Here is a 16,766-nt window from a genome sequence, read left to right on the forward strand (position 1 = left end):
ATTTGAGTGCCCCGGCTTCAGAGCAACACAACTAATGGAAACACACTGCCAATAGCACTTGGGGAGTTAATGAGTCACTTAAAATTGGGAATGGCAGGTAGCAGGTCTGACACTGCCCCAGATGCCTCCCCAGACGTGTGACCTCCGCTGGGAACAAGGCCATCCGTTGAGCTACTTTACCTCTGGTTTCCACTGCGTGGATGCATTTCCTGATTATGCTGAAGCCAATGCTGTCCAACTGTGCAGCTGAAAGAGGGAGAGAAGAGGGTCAGGTTGCCGGCCGTGCAAACCAGTGTTGGGACAAGGCGTGGCCAACCCAAGACGACTCAGTCTCATGGTGTGTCCACACAGCCTTTTAAATTTTCCCACTAAAGGTACAGGAATCATAATTTTAAAAATAGCTGGTATCCACCGAGAACTTACCACATGCTGGGTACAGTTCTAAGTGCTTTAAGTATATTACCTCATTTAATTCTCACAGTAACTCTGCAAGGTTATCCTCAATGTATAGCTGAAGATACTGGAGGAATCAGTGAGTGACAAGCACCTTACTAAAGGAATAACTAGGCATCTTTAAATTGTCTGGTCAATACCAGGAGCTAGAGGACTAACTGCTCATTGGTCTCCTTCAAAGAGCATAAATTAAGTGATCAATAAATGTTGGATAACTGCTTGACATAGATTATCTCATTTTTTTCCTAGCAAGTCCACTAGGCTGATACTATCATTGGCCCCATATTACAGATGAAGAAACTGAGATTTGACAAAGCTAGGTATCTTGACCAAAGTTGCAGGTTTATTATGTGGGAGACTCATCCTAGAATCTGTATGACCTAACTGTCTTAAATGTGACCCTGAGTTTAAGAGAGAAGTAAAATCCTGCTCAGGTTAGTAGAAAAGAAAAAAAAAGACCCATAGGAAAATTAAAGCAGCCAAGAACAGAGAAGCTACCCCAGGAAGAAGCACTGAGGAAGTAGGTGGAGTCGTCTTCTGTGCGGGAAATCAGCAGGTGGGGACAGTATTCCATCTGCCCCCAAACCCACTCCTGTCACTCAGAAAACAGATGAGCAATAGCAGCAAGTCCTTCCACATCACAGAACTAATTCCCACCCTGGCAATGAAGCTGGAAACCCACCAAAATTCATCCCCACACTGTGGTTACCCAGTGATAAGATGTGCGGGGTGAGCCTTAAGAATGGGTCCATCTTTGACCTCCTCAGGGCATCAGGACAAACCATTCTACGAACAGATGTTCAGAGCAGCGAGGGAAATGGCAGAAAGCAGGAAGGTGGGTATTTATAAATGATGTGTCATCATCCCAGGGCAAGAAATAAACTTGTGCAATGTGAGAGCTGAGCAGAACTGGAACTCATCTTGGATCTAATCCAAATGGAATCTTTCTCCAGTTCTTAATGTCTATGAGTAAACTTAGATCCAGTGAAGATAAAAATCCTTTAAAAAAAAAAAAATCACTGAGAATTCCCCAAATCAAACTAGAAAGGAATGTTAATTTCCCAAAACTTCTCTTCCCAAAGGGAAAGAGCTCTTGTTCTAACATGCAACCTCAGTGCTTCGTGGCACTTACTATAAACACACTTGGTCTCTAGGACAGTAAGTAAAGTACCAGAAGAGGGGGAAAGGGTGTTTTTCTACCTGGAGACCAACTGCTTTACAAACTATTGCTCTTATTACCTTAAAGCTATAAAAAGCCTACTAACTCAGGGCCTTGCTTTTTCCAGTATGAACCAACTATTTACTTTGCAAACTGTGTTATATTGAGCTTTCTGACTGGAACCTGGAAGCCAGATCAAAATTATTCCTCCAAATGAAACTCAATTAACTCATGCCATAGACATTTCCCAAACTTAATAACAAATTACAATACACAGGCCAAATACCTATTGGAATCTAGGGGAAGATTTTTTTTAAATAACAGCTTTATTGAGACATAATTCACATACCATAGAGTTCACCCACTTAAAGCTTACGATTCATTAATTTCTAGTATATTAACAAAGTTATGAATCAATCACCACTACCTAATTCTATAACATTTTCATTACCCCTACAAAAAACTCAGATACATTAGGAGTCACTCCCCATTTCCCCCCTTTACCTGCCCCTAGAAACCACTAATCTACTTTCTGTCTTTGTAGCTTTGCCTATTCTGAACATTTTATGCAACTGGAATCATAATGTTTGCAAGATTCATCTCTGCTGTGACATCAATACTTCATTCTTTTGATGATGAAATAAATCCTGTTCTACTGTCTGGACAGAACACATTTCATGTATCCATTCATCAGCTGTTGCTTCCACTTTGGGCTATTATGAATAAATGCTGCTAGAACACCTGTGTACAGGTCTTTGTATGAACATACTTTCATTTCCCTTCAGTATACACCTCGGAGTGAAATTGCTGGGTTATACGGTGACTCTGAGCTTGACTTTTACTGAGAAACTGCCAAACTGCTTCCTAAAGCACTGCACCATTTTACATCCCCACTGGCAGTGTATGAGGGTTCCAATTTCTCCACATCCTTGCCAATATTTGTTATTGTCATTTTTATTACAGCCATTCTAATGGGTGTGATGTGGTATCTCACTGTTGTTTTGATTTGCATTTCCCTGATGACTAAGGATCTTTTCGGGTGCAGGGGAGGGTTTTCATTCTCTTACAGCAGTTAGAATAGAGGCCACTAGAACGTATTTGTCAGAAGGGAAATTACTTTTCATACTTAAGGAGGTTTCCAAAATGTTCATAACTGATTCAACAGTCAGTTGTAGCCTTTTAGTTCTTCTTTTGAGAGGTTCTTAAGAGGATCCTTGCATGGGGATGATAGTCGCAGAAGTTTGGGAGGGAACAGCCATTTTGCATAGTGCTCTGAGCTGCTGAGGCTGATTCCAAACCTGGATGCTTTAAGAGCAGGTTTGCGAACATGGCCCTGATGAACTTCTGTCCGGAACAAAGATTATTCTGCTTCCTTACCCCTTGAACACTGATTAAAGTTTTTGAAAATTGGAAATAACCTGGGAGCTGACAGCGATGAGCCCAGTTGCAGAAGATTCATGCTCATAAAGAGAGCAGCATGAGTAGCTGAAGAAATAAGGACAGAGCTAGACAATACCTTGCAGAAGCAAATCAGTCCTTGAATCTTTAGGAGATTCATGCTCATAAAGCCAGCAGCATGAGTAGCTGAGGGAATGAGGAACAGAGCTAGACATAACCCTGCAGAGGCCAATCAGGCCTTGAGCCTTATTCTATGGAGCCGTGGGAAGCCAGATTCTTTCCAAGGTAAGTAATAGGTACTGCAAAAGAATACACGAGAACCTTCCAAGTACATCCAGAAAGAATTCAATTCCACTAGCATGAATGAACTATAATTACTTCTTTTGGAAAACGGCAAAGCAAAAGCCCCCCAAAAATCTGAGTAAATGATCATCCTTTGATTTTCCCAACATCAGAAATTCTCCAATTTGTTCTAAACCAGCAAACCCCTTTACTTTATTTATTTTTAAAAAATATATATCTTTATTGATTTCAGAGAGAAGAAGGGAGAGAGACAGAAACATCAATGATGAGAGAGTCATTGATCGGCTGCCTACTGCAGGTCCCCTACTGGGGATCAAGCCCGCAACCCAGGCACGTGCCCTGACTGGGAGTCGAACAGCGATCTACTGGATCCTAGGTTGATGCTCAACAGCTGAGCCACACCCAGCCAGGTCCCCTTTCCTTTAAATAAATTTTACATAGATGTTATACATAAAGGCCTTGCCCATTACACATGTAGCATAGTATTTATTAGTATACATTAGTTCAAATGTATATAACGCTTACATATTGCAAAGTCAAACATTAAGAGCTCAAGGTAACTCTCTGTTAGCCTGTAATGTGTCCAAGTTGCACAGTGATGATAATTATCACAGTTATAAACAGATAAAACTATGTTAAGAAATGGAAATCACATCAAACCACTGTGCCCAACAAGACACTCGTGAAGTTCAACTTAACTACCAATGCTCCAACCCTCTAAAATGGAACTGGTATAAGCTATGTCACTGCCTGGGGCCCCACACTTCCCTGCACCGCTGTCTCCCCATTGCTGTGTCTGTTACACACACACAGAGCTTGGACTTCTACTCTCATCGACCCAAATTTCCTGCTGACGTCATGATTAGGTTACAAATGATTAACAACTGCTTTATTATTTAACATGTACTGAGCCCCGCTAATATGACAAGGACTACAGTGCATACATAAGCAGATCATTAGTCCTGATCCCTGCCCAGCAGCTTCCTAATCTAAGTTAATTGAGATCTCCTACTCTGAAAATCGAGTTCCCTCTAAAAGGTTTAGAACAGCATCACCACTGAGCAGTTCGCTAATGATAGAAAAAGTCTGAGCGGCTGACAGATGGAAGTGGCTTTCCGTAATCCCCTCAAGCAGGTGATTCAGCTCTTTCACTGGGCCAAGGCTCAGAAAAGGTCAGGGATTTATTTGCAATTTCTGTATCCTTATAATCTCTAGAAATAATCTCTCATTAAATATCTACTAGGCTTGCATTATTTCCTTAATTTGACTTGCAATGAACTGTTGCAGGAACTGTGACTCCTACGCCCCACATCCACTGTCTCGCGGCTAAGGCTTATCTGCCTTCCTCAGCCTCAGGTTCAGCTCTGCCCAGGCTTACACACGGGGCAGCCCAAACAGTTGTCACATAATGAATATTCAGAGAGCTTGCACCAAATACCCAGGTTGACCCGCCAAGTTGGAAACGTGTCATCTTCTTAACTTTCATTTCAACTTTTGAAGCTTTGTCTGTCTCCTTTTAAAGGAAGGAAATGGCCCAGGCCACACAAACCTATTTTCCAAACTTCTGTGGAGAACACGAGAACACTGGAGAGGGGCTGACGCTCAGTCAGCCTGGAGAGTCTTAGGGCAGAAGCCGGGGAAGGATGCCTGGCAGACCACGGGGGTTAGAGCTACATGCCTAGCTAGGGTAAGAACCTAGACTAGGGAGGCAGGTTAAATCCAGAAACTGACTGATTTGCTCTTTAAGGAAGAACATACTGCAAAATTCTATTAAATTACTTTCTTGTCTAAAAGGAGGCTGGTGGGCCAGGTAGACGGGAATGGCTATCAGCATAGCCATCACTGCCACGTTCTGCAGCTTCTAGTGCCTCATGGTACCTCACCTGAGATGCTTTCCCTGGCTCTTCACATCTTAAAAAAACAAGGCGTGTAGGTGACAGCAGAGGGTGAGAACTACAATAAAACCATGAGCATACCCCTTAGCACCCCCCGTTTCCCCTCATATCCAAATGATCACCAAGTCCCTCCATCTCTCTGAGCATCTCTCAGTTGCCTAGTTCTCTCCATCTTCACCACCGCCACCCTGGCTCCGGCTTCCATCATGTTACCAGGGCTGCTTCGATGACCTCCTAGCTGGTTCCCTCCAATCTGTCCTCCACATTGCAGCCCCCATGAGCTTGACAAAATCAGACCATGTCACCTCACTGTTTAAAATCCCTGTGGCACCCCACTGCTCTCGGCAGAACAGCCGGAATCCTTAATGTGGCCCACAAGACCCTGCGTGGTCTGGCTCCAGCCTGCCCCTCCAGCCTTGCCTGGTGCCTCTCCCCTAGGTCTCAGCACCCCAACCACACTGACTTTCTTCCAGAGCATCCAAATGACCGCACTTTCTCCCCAGCACAAGCTATGGATTCACCTGGAAGCCCCTTGGCTCAAGTTACTCTGAATCCTCAGGTCTCCCTTAAGTATCAGTTCCTCAAAAAAGCCTCCCCGACCTCTCCGTCTGGGTTAATGCCCCCATTATGCATTAAGATACGACACCATCGACCTGTCCATCAAAGCAGGCAGCACAACTGCAAACTTACATTGGTGTGTATAATCCTGAAAAAATGTCTGTCTACCAAACCAGATATGCATCCACGAAGGCAATGGTCCATGTATATCTGTACTTATTTTATTTGGCACTATATCTCTGTTTTTCACAGTTTACTATATTGTTGGACAGGAAGAAGAAGCATCATCCAATTTTTCATTCTGTGTAATTTTTCATTTTGGATGCACGGATAGGCAAATGGTGACCAGCGGTGGGGAGAGCTGCTGAAAGGCAGTGTGGTGCAGCCAAAATGACTTTCAAATTCCAACTGATAGAAACCCTTTGAGAGTAGGTGAGTTACTTAAGATTCTGACCCTCGGCTTTTTCATCTTTTGTGAGGAACCAATGGTTAAATAAAGAAATGAATGGCCTGATCTAACCATTTCCTTCCTTCCTTCCTGTACCAATACAAAGAGGTACTGCCACCTAGCAGCACAAGCCCCAAGAATGAGTTCAGGAGAAAAGAAAAGCAAAAGCTATGCAAGCCAAGACATGACACGGAGGAGACAAAACCAAGTTTAGGTTTTCCTGGACACTTTTAGAACTTCTCTGCTTGTTCATCAAGGCATTATCACCACCGAGCTGTATGTGGTGGCATGAACCATGGGCTGGAGAGGGGGTGGGTTCCTCCATGTCACAGTAACTGGGCAATCTCAATGGTAAGATGGGCCTGAAGGTTGAGGAAGGTCCTAGAAAACAAGGGCATTCTCCCCTACAGCTTAGTGCTACCAAACAGATCTCTCTCTTCAGGTCCGGGGCCCCTTTTCTGAAAATCACTGACCTGCTGTTGCCCTTCCCTGATCCTCAGTACTCAGAACACCAAAAAATCAGGCAAGGATGGCCGAATCACCAAGTTTGAACAGAAGGGACCTTTCCATAGCATGGGTTGACTGATGGATGCATGGTCTGTGAAAACAAGGCTCTGGGAACACCCCAAAGGTACAAGCCTCCTGGAAATTCTAACAGAACTCCAGGAGACAGATCCTTTCCAAAGCAGAGGTGCTCATCTAATGAACAGTCTCAACACACAGCAGAATGGTTTACAGCTTTCCTAAAGCTGGTCTTCAATAGGTTTCCCTAACCTGCCATTTTTCACCCCAGAAAACATACTCAATTTTCCTTTGCTCAAAAATAAAAAAAAACCTTTTAAGTTTTTAATGGGAGAAATGGAATTTGCTGGAAGTGCTGTGTGTATGCATAAAAATAAAAGAACTGAGAAGGAAGTTGCTGCCCCATGTTTAATGGGGATGGATATAGGAGACTGCCCAGAATTACTGTGTGCAGGCCACCATTTTATTGACATTTTATGGACAGCTCCAGGGGCATGTTCTCACCACAGAAATTTGCTCAATCTCCCAAGGGGATTTGCTCTTAAGAGTCTGGTCTGCCTTGCTCCTTCTGAATTTAATCAATTTCAACGCCATTAAAAGCTCTGAAGAAAACACCCATGTTCAAATAAATATGAAATCCACCTGAAGAATAGATTTCCTATTGGCTCACACACAGCATAGGGGAACGTTCTTAATTATGTGAAACCCCAGAGTTGCTAGGACTCCCTGGCTGTGGTCCCTAGGAAACTGTACTCAGCTCTCAGAAGTTTCCAGTGGGGCCCAGGAAAGTTGACCGATGGGTCCTTAATTGTCCAGGTGAATTCTCTACCTTGGAGATTACCCACAGCCAATTTTTTAAAATATATTTTATTGATTTCAGAGAGAGGAAGGGAAAGGGGGGAGAGAGACAGAGACATCAATGATGAGAGAGTCATTGATCCCCTGCCTCCTGCACGCCCCCTACTAGGGATTGAGCCCGCAACCTGGGCATGTGCCCTGACAGGGAATCAAGCCGTGATCTCCTCGATCATAGGTCGATGCTCAACCACTGAGCCATGCCAGCCAAGCTACCCAAAGCCAATTTTTAATCCCAGATCAGCTCCCCAAGACCCTGTGATCATCTGACTCCATTCCTCTACCTTATACTCTGCTCTCTGATCAGTATGTGTTCAAGGAATATGAACTGACTTTAACACTAACTGAAATCACTTAAGACAGGAGTGGCATGTCTTGGAAAGAGAACAGTAAGCTGTAAAGCCAGACAGACCTGGGTTAGAATCCTGTCTCTGCTACTCTCTGACCAGGTGTGATCTCAGGCAAGGTGCTTCACCTCCCGAGACTCCCCTTCCTCACCTGTATAGTGGGGCTAACCCACTTAGGTGCTGCGAGGGTCAAATGAAATACACAGCAACTGTGACTTATCTGGTATTTAATAAATGCTCATTACCAGTACTACCAATATTAAGATGTTACTACTTCCTAATGCTTCAGTCGAATTGTCCAGTCGATAAACTACATTTCATACTCAAGTCCACGTTACCCTTACAATAATCCCATGGGGCAAACATTGCTACCATTCTTACTAATAACTTCTTGCTGTGTTTCTACACTAATGAGTATAATGAAGGATAATACATTACCATTTATAGAATAAATTATAGCTTATTTGATTTTCTCATATATCTATTAGGTTTTGATAACGAGAAAAGCCAGGCCTATGATGTTAAGTGGTAACAATGATGATAAGGGTAGCTAACACTCACTGAGTAGGCCGCACTGCTCTGGGCTAAGCACTTAAAAGCACCCCCTCCTCCCCTCTCTCCCCCTCCCTATTTTGTAGGCAGGAACCCTCGGCTCAGGCAAGGTTAAGGAACTTCTGCAAGATGGTGGCCTGAGTGAGTGATGGAACCAGGACCCTAACTCCTGCTGACTTCTCAGCTCATTCTCTTCTACTCCCTACGCTTCTGCTGAAGTTCACATAACAAGGGGCCCAGGATCACGTTTTCTGGATTCTGCACTTTCTACTCCAGCAGCAGTACTTGAATCCAGCAAACCAGAGAAGTAGGGGATGTGCTTGTTGCAATGCAGATTCCGGGTGCCCTCCCGGATGTTAGGCTTCAGTAAGTGTGAGAATCACACTTTGGGTAGCACTGTGCTATATACAAAGCAAATAAAACTAGTATCACTAAAGACAAACAGAAATGATGCTTGACAATTCATCGGTTGCCAATATCCACATTCCCCATCTGATAATAACAATTCACCAGGGCTACGTCTCTCGATATGTAATGCTGGCGTGTTCCACTGGTAGTAAATATCAAGCGATTCCAGGCAGTTCACAAATAAGTATTTATAATAGTTGTACACTTACTTTAATGAATATTGGAAATTTACTGGTTTATCACACATAGCACGATACATTTCTTTCAAAATAAATTTAGGTTTAAAAGGGTGAACTGATAAAAAGAAAAACTGTAAATAAATAATAATACAGGTGGTACATGTAAAAAGAAATCATAAAGATGATACACAAATAATACATCTGGGTGCTCCTGTCCTAACTTGTCCCAGGCCAGGCACTACATTCGACCTGGCTGAAAAGATGAGGTGGGAGGGTATCCTGCCGTCAAAATGCCCTATTTCAATGCAGTCACCCTAGACTCCTCCATTTCTCAACACCCTATATCCAATCCACTAGCTGGTCCCATCAGTAATAACTTAAAAACACATCTAGAAACCAGCTACTTTTCACTACCTCCATGGCTAACACCTTGATCCAAGCCACCATCACCTTTTGCCTGGACTGCCACAATAGCCTCTCAACCGTTTCTACCTTTGCCCCCAACAGTTTATTCTCTACCAGCAGCCAGAGTTGCCTTTTAAAAATATACATTGGCTCGTGTCACTTCGCTGATCACAACTCTCTAGGGACTTCTCATGACACACAGAACACAATCTTACCTCTTGACCATGGCCTCACATGGTCTAGTCCCAGCTGACCTGCCCACTGTCCCTCTGGCCTCTTCCTATCCAATCACAGTGGTCCTTCTTGATGTTTCTAGAAGACAGCTAGTTCATTCCCTCCACCTCAGGGCCTTTGCATGTGCTGGTCCCTCTACTAGTAGTGCTCATCTGCCACCTCCTGTCATGCTGCCTTCCCACCCCTTTGTTCAGGTTTCTCCTCAAATGTCACCTCTTCAGAGAGGCCTTCTCTGCTCCAGCTAGCCCTTCCCTGTCACTCTCTATCCCTTTGCTCTTAATTCTTCACAGTTCTCTCCACCTGAAAGTCTAACCTTTGTTTACCTGCTATCCTGCTTGCTGTCAGAATCTCTACGTAGTATAACTCCGTGACAGCAGGCACTTTATCTGACTTGTTCATTATTGTAGCTTCAATAAATATTTCCTGAATAAAGGAACAAATAAAATCTACATGTTCACCAGCTGAGACATCAGAAACCAAGAGACAGAGAAGTCCCCACACTCCAGGAGCCTCGAATGGTGAGCAGCTGGCTGAACACAGAGGTACCTCCCACAGTTCAGGGGCCCTGCGGTGAGAAGCACAAGACAAGCAGGACTGGCAGGGATCGCTTTCACCTCCGGACCTCTAAGCATGGATACTACCAATCAGAATTTTCTTCCCTGGCCTACCACAGACACCAGCACCTATCTTCTTTTTCCATAGACACACACAGAGAAAAATAAACTGATAGGAACGTAGAGTAGAGAAAGTAAAATAGGTAGCAGGAAAAGAGAAGAAATCCCTGCTGGGCCTGCAATAAACCTACGAGCTCTCAGCCTGAGCCAAGGGAGACTCTAAGACAGCTGTAAAGTGTTCTGATTCTTGGCAAGACGCAGGCAGCCAGAGTGGCAATGTCTGGGTACATGCACAGTACAGGCTGGGGCTACAGATCAGCTTGTGAGGGATTGAGTGTATCCTTGTGGGTTTTTACATCTACAGTCTCCCAGTCCACCTCAAAATTCCCAATCAGGACAGCCGTGAAAGAGCAATGCTTAATGCACACCGTGGCAACGCCGACTAGCTTAATCAGGAACATTTGTCTCCCGCACTGGGATCTGGACATCCCGAGAATGAATTACAGTCCAGTGGCCTCAATTCCTTTCTGCCTTGAGGCCTGGGTGGTTGTGCACCGATTTCTCAACCAAAAGAGAACATCTCCAGCTTCCTGAAAGTAGAAGAGTTCCAAGCTGAGAACCAACTGCCTCTGCCCAGCTAGATCCCTTCCTGCCTTTACCTACCTGTCCTCTCACCTTGATCTGCCCGAGGAATAGTTTAGATATCTTTTGGTCACAACAAACTCTGAGGCAGCAAAAGGCAGGGAGAGAGAGTTCATTCGGGATCAGAGGCCTAGCATTTGCACCTGGAGTCACCACTAAGTGGCTGTGTGAGACGGGCACACTTCCCCTCTGTGACCCTTCTCCTCAGCTCTAAGATCAGGCCTTGTGAAAATCATATAAGGCAATGTTTGTGAAGTCACTCTGAGGAACTCTGCAGAGACTGCCCCTGTCATGATTTTATATAAATAGCCAGCCTCTGGTTTTGGATAATGTTGTTGATAATAATAACAGCAAAGGGCTACATTTAATGATTGCCTAGAATACCAGGAACCAGTGAACTAAGGATTTCCATCCTAATCTCATTTTATGCTCCCAACAAACCAATGATATAGGTACTAAAGCTATCCCCATCTTACAGATAAAGAAACTAAGGCCTGGGGAAATTAATTTCCCAAGGTCACACATTCCATAAGCTGTGAGCCTGGGGATCCACCCCTTGGGTGTAATAACACTCCAGCGCCCACGCTCCCAACCACTACTCAACACTCTCCCCACGTGGGCACCAGCACGTGCTCACCTCTGCCGAATCTTGCACGCTGAATGTGAGCTGCGTTCTCTAAACACTGATTAGGGTGGGGAGGAATGATCTTAAGTAACCACAAGTTTGCACTTAGAATGAAGCCCATTTTGCTTATCTGTAAACAGGTCAACAATACTACCCACCTCACAGGGTTCTTACAAGGATCCAGAGACATAATGTATGTCAAACACTGAGCACACTGCCCAGTACATAGTCGAAAGCCTGCACTTGCTGGCAGTGCGGAAATCTTTCAGTCTCTGCCTCGAGAACCTTTGCACTGAGCTTTAGGAGTTAAAGATGCAGCCAGGGACCTGCTCTCTGTTGCTTGGCTGAAGCCCAAGCTGAGGTGGCCAAGGGGTGGCTCACACCTGCCAGGCCACAGCCTGCTGTCAGCACAGGGCCCACACAGCCAAGGGAAAGGGGAATATTAGGCCACAGCAAAGTCACACATCGGCTGCATCTGTCGTCTAAAGTTGGCGGAGAGAGAGGATGGATTTGTTACGTGTCATTTAGGACACTTTTTTAGCAGAAAGGCTTCTGGCTGTCCAGGCAAGTTCAAAGAGCAGCACTGCCAGTCAGTTAGCTGGGGCTGGAACCTCAAAAATAAAATCTCTGAGCAAACAACCTGTTCCTTTCCCTTCCTCTCTCTCACTAGTCCCTACCCCCCACTCAGGGATATTCTCAAGTTGGGTATTACTATTCAACTAAATATAATCTGAGTTCAACATGGGCCACAGTGACTGTGTTGCACACACAAGTCACAATGAAAAGCGAGGTGCACAGACTCGGCACTTATACCATCTCCCCTGACAATGACTCAGGAGGTGAAAGTGGTGGCCAGAGAAGCCTGCCGTGGCATGGAAGGGAAGGAAAAGGAGCTGGGAGGGCACACAGACGAGGGAGGGAGGAGTACCTGTCTTCTATCAGCCCAGGCCTGGCAGGCGTGGACGGAAAGCTGGAGGGGAAGGTGCGCTCAGCTGACTGCCTCGTGGGCCAGCGCACAGGAGGCCAGGTCGCCATGCCCACTAATGCCATCCAGCCTTCTCAGGTTTAAAAGGGGAAATGTTCTATTTATAGGCCACCGACCAGTGGAGACCTGGCAGCCACTGGATGGCTCTGATCCCACAGGGATCCTGGTTACCAGCGCCTGTCTTCTCCTGCCTCTCAACCGTGGGTGTTCTAACAGCAAAAGGCTGGACGGAGGTGACTGGACAAAAGGAAAAAGAAAATCCTCTTTTTCTGTCTTCTGCCGCTTTCATGAGACTTGGGCTTTTAGTAATGGCCAAAGGCTTCAGAGCCTTTAACAAAACGGTGACCCATGCAATCCCATCAGGCCTTCCCCTGCACTCCCCAAGACGAAATCTTTCTCTGCTTTACAGACCAGGGGAAGATGAGGCACAGAGAGGAGAGAACATACAAATCAGAGGCAGGGGGCGAGCACTCAGAGCAAAGGCAATGACCCCGCCCTGTCTCCTCTCCTGGTGATGACCCCTCCCTGTCTCCTCCCCTGGTCCTCAAGCTCATCTTTGTCCTCAGGAAACCAGAAAAGCCTCGATAATACACCGTCAGGGAGTCTGATCTGAATGAAGGCCTAAAGAATGACGCGCGGACGTAACAGAAACAGCATATAGAGCAGCTTTGGTTGTGCCGCCAGTGCCTCGGGCAGCGAGCCATGTTAGGATTCTGCACCTGGGCGGCTCAAGTCACCGAAACACAGGACTCTGGCTCTCCCAGGGTCGTGCGTGGTGTGCGAGGAGCCACTGACGGTTCAAATGACGAGGCTCAGGAGGTGGAAAGTGGGATGTGGGATGTGGAAAGGCCCCTCAAGCGCGGAGCAGGGCGGGTTAGGTGCTGTTGGAGGCTGACAATGAAACTCCTTCCAGCCCCGGTGGGCTGGCCTCGTTATGACGGGATGGCTGAACAGAGCAAAGATTGCATGTGTATCAAGAAGGGAAAGGAGGCTGGGTGACTGGCCATCAGGCAGACTGGTCTGAACATCAGCCCCACCACCTCCCGACTGTGCTACCTGAACCTCTTCCAGCCTGTCTGCTCGCTGCGAACTCGGCTGGGAGCAGCATTTCTGCAAACAGCAACCATTCACATACCACCGTCATGCTTCCTGCCAGAACTTCCGACCATCTTAGACTAATTTTTAAAAACTTGCCCTTGTAGTAAGCTAAGGGTAAACAAACTATAGTCTGTAGGCCAAATTCACCACTGCCTGGTTTGTAAATAAAGTTTTAGTAATAAACATCACACTCATTTGTGTCCATATGGTCTATGGCTGCTTTCTATAACGGTTGCGTTCAAAAGCACTGACAAACCAAAACTATTTACTATTTGGCCCGTGACGGAAAAAGCCGACCCCTGTGCTAAACAATATTTAGAAAACTCAGGGTTTACATGTACTTGTGCTTTGTGCCCACCTCCCACATCTAAATGGTAATTTAAAGCGTTTGTCTAGTACATTTAAAATTGATCTGGGGTACCACCAGTAGTGTGTATTTCCACTGTGAGAAATGCACTCCTGAGGCCTAAATGAACTAATGCTCCTACGGCACCAACCCTGAGAACAGGGGTTTTGGCGGCCGCCCCCAATTCTCTCCCTCCCCTCGGGAGCAGTTCTGCCAGCCCAGTGATGGAGTAATTGGCACGGCCAGATAACAAGTAGGACAAGGAGAGAAACTGGGCACATACTAGCTAACATGCCGAACGCTGTGCTGACCTTCAATCCTCACAGCAGCTTCCTGAGGTAGGTGCTCCTACGTATCCCCATTTCACAGAAAAGGGAATGGAAGGACAGAGGTGTCCGCCCCAACTGACGGTTCCACAGCCAGGGTGCCAGCACCTAATCCACACCATTCGCACAATACCCTCCTTGGAAACAGCCCTCTCCAACCCACAGGGCAGGACCTACCCATGGGAAATCATCTGAGATACGTACGAAGACTGAAGGAAAGGATGCTCAGGCTGATGTTACTCATAATGTCAAAAATCTGGAAAGCACAGTCAAGTCCAATGATAGCGAATGGTTCAACAAATGGGATATAAACGCATGACAGAATAATAAATAACCATTACAAATGGTATTTATAAGCGATTTTCACGACTTGGGAAAATGCCTGGAAACAAGTATATTCAGTATAACGCCAAATAAGTCAAAATACATATTGGCATTGACAAAATACACATAAGACATCATAAAAAAAGGCAAGAAGGAAGTGTCTCTGGGAGTGGTATTATAGATGATTTTCACTGAATTTTTGCAAATCATTGCTATATTTCCTTCATATTCTACAATGATTTCATCATTATTTTTATAGTAAGTGAAAATACACATTTTCCAACCTGCTTAAAAGTGACGTTCAGAGAGTCAATGTCTACACCCTACATGACTAAATCCTAATTCCAACTTTGCATTTCCTCCAATCACTGCTCTTCCCTGCCACGTCCCAGTATGAATGACAACTTGGCAAACTATAGTGGGTTCCTGAGCATTATATAAATACAAAGGATTCTTCTGAGAGTAGTAGAGAAAGTGTTATATTTCCTTTTTCTGGGAGGAGGGAAAGTGGGAAGTTTCCATTTGTTAATTCTAACCTAGATGGAAGCCGATGCTGAGCGCACTCTCAAACCAATTGGTTCTGGGCATTCTATCCGTACGCTGGGTACATCTGTAGACCACAGAATGTTACACACGCCCACACATCTGTCTATTGTCTCCCAGTGGTCTGATCCTCAACAGTGGAAGATATACTCCTTAAAGGCAGAGACATGGGTTCTACTTGTGAATGTCCTTTACCCCTGAGTACTCAGGTCTCCCAGGGCCACAGGTCCTTAAGAGCCCTGACAGGTTTTGATCAAATGGAGAGCTACAGGAAGCCTGGACTCCTGCAGTTAAATCTAGTAAAGGCTCAGGAAGGAGGAAACAGGACCATGTAAGACAAGAGTGGGAAGCAGAGTAAGCGACTACGACACCCTCTTGGAAAGCCAGATGGTCAGTGTTGAGCTGGGTCCTGAGGTGCGTGAGAAGGCATGTCTGGAGCAACTCGGGCATATTTCTTTGAATATAATCCAATTAACCTATGGCACTTGTGTTAATACCCACACTAAGGGAAGTGGCACCATGAAATCAAGACTAGGAGACGGAGCCCTCTTTGTCTCAACCTGTCAGTCTTCAGCCTTCAAACAGCCAGAGAAACAACAGGACAGCAGCACTTCTGTAAACAAGCTAAACTTTTTAGAGCTAATAGGCAGTGACATTTATTATTTAAAACTTCAAACTTGGAAAAGACCAACTCACACTAGAAAAGCCTGCCTTTTCCTTACTCTTGCACTGGACAAGTTCTTGGCTTTCTAACTGTCCCTCAGGTGGGACTACAGGACAACAGCAGCCTGGGCTGAAAACAGGCCATTTCCTGGCTTCTAGTCCTGCTTCTGACCCAAGCTCACATCAAAGGAGACTAAACCAATTCTCAGAGAGCCTTTGGGGAGCAAATCTCATAACCGGAGCCAAAGGTAAGGCAAGCAACAAGACATGTAGACTCAGGAGATGCATGAAGATGGCAAAGGGGGCCACAGAGGGTGGGGTGGGAGGAGGCGATCTTGCCCAATACAGAGTCCTGTTCTTTGTAATAAGAAAGGGGCAAATCAGCAACAGATATTAGCTGTCTAGATTACTGACACTGTGAAATCATTCCCTCAGTAAAGAAACCGAGGGAACAACAAACCATACTTCCCACCCCTCTACTACCCTTAAGCCCATCTTTTCCCTTCCCTTCTCTACCAGGTAAGAATTTAGCCAATGAGAGAAAACTCAGTGTCACTGATGTATATTCCTGATGTTCCAGGAACCAACCCAGGGAAGGATCCCTGAAGGCAGCAGGATCCATAGGGTGAGAGGTCCATAAGGTTGGCCAAAATGGGAGAGTGGCTTTTGAATTTAGTATTTAGGGATTAACCAAACCAAGAATACACAAGATCTTTAGGCAGAGAACTAAAACGCTAATAAATGACACAGGTGGTCTGGGTAAATGGAAAGACATTCAAAGCTCCAGAGGACATAAATTAATATTATGAAAGTGTTGGTTTCCCCCCAAGTTAATCAATACCATTCAATGCAATCCCAAATGAAAAATTTAAGTTTCTGAGGGA

General features: G+C 45.3%; 1 protein-coding gene across 5 annotated transcripts in view; it reads right to left on the reverse strand.

The window, feature by feature from the left end:
- Positions 1-16,766, reverse strand: part of ARHGAP26 (Rho GTPase activating protein 26) — a 405,589-nt gene that overhangs the window by 176,048 nt on the left and 212,775 nt on the right. For all 5 annotated transcript variants that reach the window (XM_081134784.1, XM_081134783.1, XM_081134782.1 and 2 more), the window contains exon 13: positions 181-246. In XM_081134784.1, coding sequence (XP_080990910.1) covers positions 181-246 — 66 coding nt within the window. The remainder of the gene's footprint in view (positions 1-180; positions 247-16,766) is intronic.

Source organism: Miniopterus schreibersii (genome assembly GCF_964146895.1).
Source record: "Miniopterus schreibersii genome assembly, chromosome: 4".
Classification (NCBI taxonomy): Eukaryota; Metazoa; Chordata; class Mammalia; order Chiroptera; family Miniopteridae; genus Miniopterus; species Miniopterus schreibersii.